Source organism: Equus caballus, chromosome 9, assembly GCF_041296265.1.
Source record: "Equus caballus isolate H_3958 breed thoroughbred chromosome 9, TB-T2T, whole genome shotgun sequence".
Classification (NCBI taxonomy): domain Eukaryota; kingdom Metazoa; phylum Chordata; class Mammalia; order Perissodactyla; family Equidae; genus Equus; species Equus caballus.
The window spans coordinates 94,962,226-94,974,704 of NC_091692.1; the positions used below are offsets into that span (position 1 = coordinate 94,962,226).

At 44.4% G+C, this 12,479-nt stretch overlaps 1 protein-coding gene across 1 annotated transcript; it reads left to right on the top strand.

Annotated features, from left to right (window-relative positions):
- The first annotated feature begins 2,037 nt into the window (after positions 1 to 2,037).
- On the top strand, positions 2,038 to 5,840 carry CHRAC1 (chromatin accessibility complex subunit 1). Its single transcript, XM_023649004.2, has 3 exons — positions 2,038 to 2,373; positions 3,852 to 3,978; positions 4,617 to 5,840. Exons 1-3 carry the CDS (start codon positions 2,227 to 2,229, stop codon positions 4,739 to 4,741), a joined length of 399 nt encoding a protein of 132 aa, XP_023504772.1. The 5' UTR covers positions 2,038 to 2,226; the 3' UTR covers positions 4,742 to 5,840.
- Positions 5,841 to 12,479: the final 6,639 nt, after the last annotated feature.

Below are 12,479 nucleotides of genomic sequence, written 5' to 3' on the forward strand. Positions count from 1 at the left end.
GTCCCACGTATAAAGTGGAGGAAGATGGGCATGGATGTTAGCTCAGGGCCAGTCTTCCTCAGCAAAAAGAGGATTGGCAGCAGACATTGGCTCACGGCTAATCTTCCTCAAAAAAAAAAAAAAAAGAAAGAAAGAAAAAGAAAGGTTAAACAAGATATTCCTTGAATTTTTCAAATTCTTTTCAGATGAACTTTGGAATCAAAATTCACTTGGGGTGACAAGCCCTTGCAGTAGGAACACTGAGACTTAACATAGCAATTTAGCCTTTTGCAGAGTGCTTTGCAGTTTACAAAAAGCTTTCTCATTCTCATATCCTCTGACCCTCAGCAATGACCTGTGAGAGGGGCAGTCCTGGATGGCGCATCAGCAACAGAGCGGGGAATTTTGATGTTTATATGTCAGGCACTCTTACACCTCACAACAGTGTATCCGCATCTTTGAAAATACAGCAACTGGTTGAGAGAGAACACTTGCTTTGCCTAAGGTCACACCACAAGCATGAGGGGTAGGAGAGTCATCTTATATGACCTCTCAGCCCTTTTGCATCCACTTGATTAGTTTCTCCTTTCAGAAGAACTTTCTTCTCTTGGCTTTACGGACACCCAGTCTCTTGGTTTTCTTCTTACTCAATGGCCACTTCGTCCCAGTCTCATTTGCTGGATTTTCCTTCTTTTCTCCATCTCAAAATGCTGGAGTACCCCAGGATGGGGTCCTCGCATCTGTCTACTCCATCTACACTCTCCTTCTAGGTATTCATTCAGGTCCATGGTTTTAACTACTGCCTAGACAATGGTGGCTTCTAAATTCACTGCTTCAGCCCAAATTCCAGGCTGGAATATCCGATCGTCCACTCAATACTGTCACTAGGGTTTGACGGGCAATTGAACTTGCTCCAAACCAAACTCTGCCGAATTCGCTTGTCCAGCAGTGTTCTCCGTCTCAGTAAATGGCACCACCTTTCACTCATACTCCACATCACATTAACAAGTCCTGTTGGCTCTATTTTCAAATAAGACCCCAAATCCTACTGCTTCCCACCACCACCACTCTAGTCTAACCTGCCGTCATCCCTCTCAGTCCCAGTAACAGCTTCGTAACCTGTGCTCTCTGCCTGCTTCCATTCTCGCCCCTACAGTCTATTTACACGCTGCACCTTGAGCATTCCTTGGAAAACTTAAGCGGGACCACCTTAGTCTTCCCTCGGCCTCTCAACTCATTGGGAAAGAATCCCATGGTCTCTAAGGCCCTACCTGTTCTGGCCTCTGGCGACTTCCTACCATTCTTTTCCTAGCTCATTCCACCTTAGCCACACCGGCATGCTATCATCCCTCGCTATCATCTTCTACCTGCTCTCTCCGCTTCCACTCTCACGACCTCACCACTTTCAGAACCTTCCTTGGTCTGTTCACAATCAGCAGCCAGAGGGATCCTTCTGAAACTTAAGATGTATCCCATCATCCCTCTGATATCTTTCAGCCACTTTCCACTTTTTTAGAATAAAATCCAACAGGACCTAGCTCCAGGCTACCTCTCAGTCCCCATCTAACACACCTGGTTGCACACCCCGCTCATTTTGAGCTTCCCTGAAAGGCTCCAGGCTTCTCAGACGTCAATAAGGCTTGTTTCTGCTCTCCACTGCCCAGCCTTCTTCCCTACCACCCTGGTTCAAATAGTACCCGCAAGCTCTGTATCTTCTGACACTGCTTTCTTTTCCTTCACGGTATTTATCTTATTTGCTTGCTGTGTACTTTGCCTTCCCTCTAGAATCTGCCTTCACGAGAGTGTTCTTTTGTTCACACTGCATTCCCAGTTCCACTAGCGAAGGCACTGAATACACACTCCTGAGTGACAAGAACCGAGTGTAAACTCTTCCCTCGCCTCCTGGCAGAGTTGTTCCCTACAGTTCGCCGCCCTCCCCTCGGGCCCCTCTGCTCCCCTGCCTTGCGCCCCGCGGCCCCAGCCTGCCGTCCTTCCATCAGCTCCGCTCGGCGCAGGGGCCCGCGGGCTCCTTCCGGGGGCCTCGGGGGCGCGGGGCATCATGGGGCTTGTAGTCCGCCCCCGGAAGGACCGCTGCCGGCCCCCGCCGCCGCGCCTCCCCGACACTACAACTCCCACGGGGCAGCGGGACGCCGCTCCCGCACCGACCGTGTCGGCCGGCCACCTCGCGGTGGGCGGTGGCGCGCTCGCGGGCGGTCCCGGCGGCCGCCACGGGGAAGGGGCGCGAAGATGGCGGACTTGGTCGTGGGCAAAGATAAGTGCGGGGAGCAGCGGCTCGTGTCGCTGCCCCTGTCCCGCATCCGGGTCATCATGAAGAGCTCCCCCGAGGTGTCTAGCATCAACCAGGAGGCGCTGGTGCTCACGGCCAAGGCCACGGTGAGGCGGGCCGCGCGGGGAGGAGTGAGCAGCGACGAGCGACGGGCAGGGGTGGGGGCCGCCCACCAGGCTCGGCCTCGCCGCTGGGTCCCCCTCGGCCGGCGCGCCGCCGGTTGCCCTTCGCGGGCTCACGTGCGCGCGCCCCTCCGCGCACCGCCTCACTCCCCTCCCACGCCGCGCGCGCCCCGGACCCCGCGCGCGCCTACCAGCTCCACTCCCATCCTCCCTCGCGCGCCTTTCGCCCCGCCCGCGCCGTTCCCGCCTTCCCTCGCGCTCCGTTCCCGCCCTCCCTCGCGCGCCGTTCCCGCTCTGCTTCGCGCGGGGGTGGCCTGGTGGCGCGGGCCTCTTTTGGTGTCCACTCCGCTTGCGTCACCGTACTCCGGTCTCCAGAGCCTCCGCTTTTCTCTCTTCCGGCCTGTTTCGTGGTTTGGGGGCCCTAGCCCCTCAAACGGTCCAGGCAGAGGGCCCGGCGGCGTCCACGCGAAGCTCGAGGGCTTCCTCAGGCGGCCCGGCCTGACCTGCCCCCGCGTCTCCTCTCCTCGGCTGGGCGCCCCTAGGGACCTCAGTTTACAGCCGGTGTTCTGGCCCCCTCCTCGTGCAAAGTGGATAATTCTGTCTCTTGTGGTTTGGTCTTGATAGTGGCGTGTTGGGGCCCTTCCTGTTTTACACGGCGCCATGTGTAAGCCGCGGTCTTCATTGCTTTAATTTCCCTTGGCTTCTGTTTCCCAGCCCTTCCTAGTTCGGTACACAGCGTCCCTACAATATGATGGACTGGAGCTAAGGGAAGCGGGAGATCACAGATTTCGTGCCTGCTTTAAGCCAGAGACAGACTTTCTTAGAGCCCAGGAAAATAATTGCCCGTTCGGCATGTGATCTTGGGGTCTTTGTGTTTTCCTGTACAGTTTCATTCTGTAAATATTAAGGAACTGTGGCTTATGCAGGCGCTTCTTTAATCCCTTGCTAAACAAATTGGAGGGAGTTAAAGTAGAAACGTTGAGGAAGAGGCTCAGTCCAGGTTGTTGCTTTAGGGGAAGGTATTTGGGCAAAATGGGAAATGCCAATTTTCAGCTTCAGGTTGTTGACTATTACAGTTGTAGGCAAACCACCTTAGACAATATATTCAAATAGAGGACTGAAATTGTGTTCCTGAGCCGAATAGAACTTTTGAACCGTCTCTTGCTCCTGTTTTTACTGTACAGATCGGTCATAACGCATTTGTGATTCATTGTTTACTTAATTTTAAATACTTTTGATAAGTTAGAAATCTAAAGTAAACTAGGGAGATGCCCTCTTCTCCACCAACTCCTATATGGCCTTGCTTTCCTTCTGACCTCGCGTTTCTGTTTTCCCTGGTGATTTCCTGTAATTTGAGAAACCGAGATAACGTGTAGTCATCTAAACTTAATGTAAGTTAAACATTAAGTTCTCTGATAAGTTTCCAAAGCATGCCTCTCATTTTCCTTTTTCGCTTGTTTTAGGAACTCTTTGTGCAATATCTAGCCACCTATTCCTACAGACATGGCAGTGGAAAAGAAAAGAAAGCGCTCACTTACAGTGACTTATCACATACTGCAGAGGAATCGGAAACTTTTCAGTTTCTTGCAGGTACTTAGCCCTTGAAACGTTCTGGTTAAAAAATGCATAGTAATTTACAGCTCTTTTTTTTTCCTGCTAACGAGGGAAATAGACATTTTGCTGCTTTCTGCAGGCGCCATGGTTTACCTGACCTGGCACAGGAAGACATTTTTAGTTTGGTCTGTTTATGTTTGTAATGTGGTTCACCTCGAACGCTGACGAAGCCAGCAGCCTGCACAAGGATGTTTGGTTGGCTGGGTGAGCCTGGCAGACGACTCCTTGCCGCTCAAGGGAAAACCCCGGCTGGTCTCCTTGGCCCCAGAAACAGAAACTAACGCTTGTTGTTGTGGGACAGGTTATGTGGGCCACGGCCAAAGAGAGCTTGGGGCCAGCCGGCCTGTGTCAGGTAGGTTGGGCAGGGTCACTCAGTGGTCACCCCCACATAGAAGCACACAGTTTGCAGTCAGTAGAGTGGAAACTGGTCTTTAGCATTAGTCAAGAGATAGTGCGAGTTGCCTGTTATTTCACCCAGAAGCGTAGTCTGAATTTTGTCTTGTTTTGGAACCTATCCTAGAGGTCAAAGCAGGAACTAGTACATTCTGAAATTTGGATTGCTGTATTCATGGTCTCCCATAACCAATTGCTGATGTTAGCTTTATGTTTTTAAGATATATTACCAAAGAAGATTTTAGCTAGTAAATATCTGAAAATGCTTAAAGAGAAGAGGGAAGATGACGAGGAGGAGGAGAATGACAACAATGGTGACAGTGATGACGATGAAGCCGAATCCTAAACCAAAAAAGAAGTGCTTTAGAAATCAGCCTGGTGAAGACCCTCCCGGATTAGCGCCGCTGCTTTGAAGCAAGCACAACACCGTGCGACTGTAGTCTCTCCGCTTTTCAGAGACTCCAAGTGCATAGCATTCTTTCCTGGCTGAGATCGAGCATCTAATGCACCTCCACCATAAGTAGCTGAAAGGGAAGTAAGCCCGACACAGCCCCTCTGACGGGCCCACGCTGCAGTCGGAGGGCACCAAGGAAGCGCTGTCTGTACAGTCGGGCACCGCCAGCCCAGCCGCTGCAGCCGTGAGCAGTGGACGCAAAGACAGTCTTGCTTAACTTGTTAATTTACAGATAGATTTTGAAGAGCTTCTAAATATCAGTTGTGTAAATTCATATATGTATATTTTGAAATTCTTGTAAACAAGTAGATGCAATTTTAGCTAAATATGTAGTTTATGGTTAGGATTTTACATTTGAGTTTTTGTATTTCAAGAAAATTTGACTATTCAAATACTGCATTTTTTCAATTGTAAAGAAATGTTTTTCTTTTTTATTAAAAGCTGTACATACTTTTATAGTAAAATGCTTTATGAAACTAGTTTTAGAACTCTGTTGTTTTAATGCCTTATTATGTGAGACTTTTGTGATATTTAAAAATAAGCATTTCTAACACTTATTTCCAGAGAAGAATTTCAAGTCAAATTATTAAGTACAAAAAGAAATATTTACCTCTGCATAGGCGTATTTTTCTTAAAAAACATTTTAAAACATTCTGTATATGGCAGATCTCTCATTTTACTGTTCTTTACACCCAGGCTAATTATTTTTACTGTCCACAAGAGAAAACCATAAGCCCTGGTTTTTTCACATAGGATAAATTTTTGGCTCATCTTTTCAGTCTCCTTTTTTTAAAAAAATTGATTTATAATTTATAGCCAGTAAAATCATCCTTTAATGTCAGGTCTGTTGGTTGTGTAGGCAATCAATATATGGAACAGTTTCATCACCCCAAATACTCTGTGCTCCTCCAGTTAGTCCCCAGGCACAACTGATGCTTTTTGTCCTTCTTGTTTTTAAAATTTATTTTAAAATAAAATATTTTAGAATCCACTTTTTGGTGTGCAGTTCTGAGTTTTGACAAATGCAGAGTCATGTAGCCACCTGCACAGTGAAGATACAACAGTTCTGTCACCTCCCCCAAATTCCCTTGTGGTCAAACTCATTCCTCCCCTTAACTTTGACAACTGCTGACCTATTCTCTGCCTCTGTAGCAGGAGCCAGCGAACTTTCTGGAAAAGGTCATATAGGAAATATTTTAAGTTTTGTGGGCTATATAATCTCTCACAACTACTTGACTCTGCCATTGTAGTAGGACAAGAGCAGTCACATAATACATAAAGGAATGAGCATGGATGTATTTCAATAAAACTATTTCTGGGCACTGAAATTTGAATTTTGTATAATTTCCATGGATCCTGAAATAGTCTTTTGATTTTTTTTCAACCATTTAAGAATGTAAAAACCATTCTTATAGGCCATACAAAGACACAGCAGGCCATATTTGGCCCACACACCATGGTTTGCTGACCCATCTTTCCACAGTGTCATATAAATGGAATCATATACTATGTAGTATTTGAGTCTGGCTTTTTTCTTTCTTTCTTTTTTTTAGAGAGGAAGATTGGCCCTGAGCTAACATCTGTGCCAGTCTTCCTCTATTTTGTATGTGGGACGCCAACACAGCATGGCTTGATGAGCAGTGCATAGGTCTGTGCCCAGGATCTGAACCCACGTATGCCAGGCTGCTGAAGCACAGCATGCAAACCTAAGCGCTATGCCACTGGGCTGGCCCCTGAGTCTGGCTTTTTTATATTTAGCATAATTCCTTTAAGATTCATCCATGTTGTTGCAGGTATCTGCAGTCTATTCTTTTTTATTGCCGAGTAGGATTCCATTGTTTGAATACACCATTTATTTAGCCAGTCCCCAGGTAAATGGATAATTCCCAGTTTGGGCTGGAAACACTTTTTTTTTTTTAATGTTATAATCTTTTTTTTTTTTTAAGATTTCATTTTACCTTTTTCTCCCAAAGGCCCCCCCCTCCCCCCCCCCCCGCCCCCGGTATATAGTTGTGTATTTTTAGTTGTGGGTCCTTCTAGTTGTGGCATGTGGGACTCCGCCTGAGCATGGCTTGACAAGCAGTGCCATGTCTGTGCCCAGGATTCTAACCAGTGAAATCCTGGGCTGCCGAAGCAGAACGAGCGAACTTAACCACTCAGCCACAGGGCCAGCCTCTACTAACTGCTTTTTGTGTGTAACCAGCTGAAACATCCTTAACCCATCATAAGCACTTCAGATCCAGTTACTCAGGGAGCTCTCATCCTTCTTGGTTCCTCCTTGAACCACATGCTAGTCTATTACAGTAGCTTCCTAACTGGTTTCCTCACCATCTTTAGAGCCTCTCTCCTCTTCCCATCTTGCATACCGCTATCAGATTATCAAAATGACTTTATGAAGATTAATCTTTTCCTGGTCAGAAGTGTTAAAAACAGCTGATACTGAAGTAGCCATTAGGGGCTGAGCCTCTTTTCTGTGCATTGTGTACATTTTCACCTAATCCTCACAACAATTTGCAAAGTATCCACATTTTACAAAGGGAACGGAAGCTCAGATTAAGGAGTCCACAGCACAGCTAGGAAGTGGTGGATCTGGGATTCAAATCCTATGCTGCTTAAGTGCAGTTTAGCCCCACTCTTTTGTTGGGTAAATTCTTTCTTTGGCATTCAAGGCCCTCGACGCTGATCTTACTCTATATCCTATTGTTTCCCTACATTAACCTTCCATTCCTGCTGAAATGGGCTCCTCATCCTCTATGGAGCATAAAGGTCCATTGTACCTCCTGTGACCAAGGAGCTATTTTCATCATACACTGTTTTTATACTTAGGTTTCTCCAATCAATTTACTGCGCTGGCCATACAGTAATTGATAATGAAATAGAATGTAACAAGGGAAGACCATATTTATTAAGTAAGGATGTTGTAGATTTCTCGTGAATTTCTGTATGTTCTTTCATTTTCCATTAGTGTGTCCCAGGGCCAGTGGGCACAAAGATGCTTTGTGGCTTTGGATATTAAGAAGTAGGGGCCGGCTCAGTGGTGCAGTGGTTAAGTTTGCACATTCTGCTTTGGTGGCCCAGGGTTCACTGGTTTGGATCCCTGGTGCAGACCTACACATTGCTCATCAAGACATGCTGTGCCAGGCACCAGACATACAAAGTAGAGGAAGATAGCCAATCTTCCTCAGCAAAAGAAAAAGAAGAAGATTGGCGGCAGATGTTAGCTAAGGGCTAATCTTCCTCAAAAAAGGAAAAAAGAAACAAGAAGTACAGGATACATTGAGGGGAAAAAAAAAAAAAACCTACATCTTGATTTTGTTAGGGGAAAAAAAAAAAGAGTGGAACAAAATACACCAGAATGTTAAGAGTGTTGTGATTACAGATAATTGAAGATTTTTATTTTTATGTTTATCTGAATTTTCACATTTTCTTTAATGAACACATTTTTCTTTTTTTTTGAGGAAGATTAGCCCTGAGCTAACATCTACTGCCAATCCTCCTCTTTTTGCTGAGGAAGACTGGCCCTGAGCTAACATCCATGCCCATCTTCCTCTACTTTATATGTGGGACGCCTGCCACAGCATGGCTGCCAAGCGGTGCCATGTCTGCACCTGGGATCCGAACCGGCGAACCCCGGGCCACCAAAGCGGAACGTGTGAACTTAACTGCTGTGCCACCAGGCCAGCCCCAGAACACATTCTTCAAAACCATAAAATAGCTTTAAATGAGAACAAAACCTTGGCCTGCGTTAGCAACAGTGTGCATCCTAGGCATTTTTAGGTGTTCTTAACCTAACCCTCCTTCCCTTTCCTAACACCATATATTTTTTTCAGCACAGTTAGAAGTCAAAGACAGCCCGGAATGAGGCCCCCAGGGATTTCAGAGCCGCACCAATATGTGTAAACACCGCCAGCACAGACGGGCTTAAGTGAGAACCCAGATGTCATCAGCTCTGATTCCCACACAATGTGGAGTTCAGGGCTTTGCACGTGACTGGGGCTTAGCTGAATGGCTTTCTACTTCATTCTTCCCATGGCTGCTAGAGTAGAAACATCTAGCTCTTCCTAGATAGCACAATAGTTTTCCTGTCCAGTTCATTCCTGTGGTTTTCATCCCCAAACGTCAAATTCTCAGGGGTAACCAGCTTTGTTGAGCACACTGTTCAGGGAACAGGCCCAATGCTGGTAGAATGAGCTCCAGAGCTCATCACTGCAGGCAGGCCTCCACCCCGGAAGCCTGGAGCCTTAACCTGTGCAGAAAGAAGCACCCGGAGAAATATGTAATTCAAGATCTTTGGCAGAGGCAGCTGTAAATACGAGGAACTTTATTTTATTTTTTGCTGACATACTATGAGGCAAAACAAAATTGACACCATACAAAATAACTTTATAAAATATCATTCACGTCATAGTTGATCAGATTTACAGCATTCTGTGCATGTTAAGGGTTATGTATGGAGGTGAAAAAACACTATGCCAAACTTTTAGTATTAGTTTATATACACACAGTAAGAAACAAAACAAGTAACTGTCAGGGTTTCCATGAATTTATTGCAAAAATAGTGCAAACTACTTAATCTAGTAAGCTGTAAAACAAACTTGAAAGGACCCAGCTAAGCTTAAACACGACAATAGATGCTCAGTGTCTCAGCCTGTAGCTTCTTCACCGGGTTGTCTTTTGTCAATCGAGGCCACTCCCCATCTGTTCAGTTCAGGGTGAGTGCTGCAGAATAGAGGGTGCGAAGACTGGCTCTTCAGAGACCAGATTGACCCGGCTGCCTAACGCCAGCAACACCTTTAGGATCATGCTACTTACTCAATGGCAATTTTGTGAGGTTTTGTTGGAAACGTTAAGATACCACAATGTTTAAGTTTGACCTTAGGAATCAGTTATCCAACCTCTTGATGACATGGAGAAAAGAATTAAGAAAGCAGCATGAACAGAAAGGACTGGGAACATTATTGTCTGCTTATACACATGGTATCCTTTTCTCAGGTGTATTTGGGTAAAGCATTATTCTACCGGTGGGCAACCTGTGAACCAGAGATTGCAGTAAGTTAAAAAAAAAAAAAAAAAAAAAGGTACTTTATCCCTACAAGAGTAACTTTGAAATTTCTTTCAACAGTCCATTGGGGTCCAAAAAGCACATATCTAAACAAAATAATAAGAGCAAAACAAAATGCTACATATAAAAGCTAAAGAAATAAAATGCAGCATATTCAGGTTCTTTTTCTTGAGGTACCTGTATAAATTTAATCACCTGCCCAAAGTACTCTTGTTAGGTAAAAAACAAAATGCTTACTGGTGGGCCAATCGCAGGGCATTTATTATTATTGAGAAAGTGCAACAACGCTGATCTTTATATGCAGCATACTAAAGGATGATTTACTCTTTACAAAATATAGCTTAAGTATCGACCTGATGGAAGTTTAAAAATTAAAAACATTTAACTAGAATCATCCCATTTTTTTGAGATCCTGCAGCAAAAAGCCTCCCAAATCAACTTTCAAAGTTTTGCCAGTAAGGAATGTTGGTTCTCTTGTAAAATTCAGAGATCTCTTTAAAATAGTAAAACTATATACTACAGGAAAGATCCCTAATTTTTATTTCTTATTGGTATAAAATGAAATTCTTAAGACTCCAAAATATTGTGTTACCTCCAAAGAATTAAGTTAGAAAAGATCGCCGTAGTAGGAAAAGTCTAGAGTTGTAAACCGCCAAATACAAAAGCATGGAAAGTCATCAATCTCTATCTTACTTTCTCACCTGCCAGAAAGCCTTCCTAACTTACAGAACCCCCGAGGCTGCTGCCGGATGCAGGCCCCCCCCTCCAGACGGTCACATGCGCCCCCCCTTCCGCTGTCGATGGTCATTAACACCTCCCCCAGGAGTCAGGAGAGATGGAACTGACAACCAACCACTTGCTGCTTATGAAATAAACTTATAAAATATGCCGGAGGAAGAGGTGGGCACAAATGGCGACGAAAGCAATAGTAAGGGTACTTGTGAGCTGTTTTGGCCGCCCCTTCACTCACACAGAAAGTGGAGTGATAGCTGTAAGTATATGCATAGAAGAGTTTGTAATTTGTTTGCAAAATGTTGAATTTGCTCTTGGACACAATTTTTTTTTCTTTTCACAAGAGGGCAGTTGGGATTCCAATACATGTCAGTAGTTGGCTGGGGGAAATCTATCAAATTCCACGGCCAATGGGCTTTGCTCCCCACCTACTATATAAAATATTTAATTTCATAGTGATTTTTTTCAATGCGTTAGGATTCAACATAAAAGGCACAAAATAAATAAAAATATTATTAAATAAACGGAAATTATGATTTCAAGCTTTGTGTGGAGTTGCATCTCACTGTTTGGTTACTTTTTCCAATTAATTTGACAAACTTAGTAAATAGCACCCAACTGTTTAACTGAGGTAGATCCGCATTGTAAAGAAAGCTGGGTCCCCTCCATTTCTGTCTAAATTTAAGATGCTTTTACAAAAACAAAAACCCACTTAATCATATGCAGAGGCGATGACAGGTGGCACTACCTGAAGAAAGCTCAGAGCACGAGCAGGTTTGCAGATAAGGTGACGCCCAAATCATACTTTCCATCAGCCATGAATAAATCTCAGACTGGAGGGAAAACAATTCAAACACTTAAAAATAACCCTGAAAAAGTCTGAAGACTTTCAGAACAGGTCTTTTTGACTGACTGCCAGAAAAATGCACAATGATCCAATTTCATCAAGTGATGGCAACAGCCAAGCCAGATGAGAGAGAGTGAGAGAGAGAGAGAGCGAGCGAGAGAGCGAGCGAGAGAGAGAGAGCGAGCGAGAGAGAGAGATCTGTATCATTGAACATTTCCCTTTGTAACTCCAGAGGAAAGACTTGTTGAATTATGAAATAGCATCTTGATCGGAACATTTTAAACTCACTCTGCCTAATATTTTTGCATACTCTGAAACTTACAAATTTAACATCTGATTAAGGCTTAATTTAAAGTGGTATTACCACCTAGCATCATGCAAGCATTGGACATCCTCAAAACACAGAGAATGATATTCAACTAAAGACAAGGACATGAAGCCTCAGAATTGTATTTAGCAGGTACTATAATTTTATAATTAATTTTACAATTCATGTAGCAAATGAAAAGTTATACAGAGAGGCCAATGTATATAAATACTAGTTTATACAAGAACTGTCAATTTACAAAACAGCACTGCACGGTTTCTATATTGCAAACATAAGACATCGTCACATAGACCCACCGCACAGGTACAGACGAGTCCGTGGACAACACGCAGAGTACCACCTGAAATGAGGCCCTTGTAGCTGCTCGGCTTCTGAGAAAACAGTAAACTTTAAAGGGTCGTAATACATTTGGATTCGAAATGTCTTCTAAAATGTTTTATTGTGGGGGAAAATTAAGAAGGGACAAGATCTACCTATGGAACTTTCAAATTCATTTTTGGTTCTTTTTCATTTATTTTACAAAAATAAAATAAAACTAGGAAAGCTGATAAAACTCAGGGTTACAATCCCTCAATACACCCGAGGCGAGTAATCTGAAGTGTACCAGAGGGAAGAACAATCTGGATTTAGACACGACATTCTTTTCTAGTGTTTAATGAGT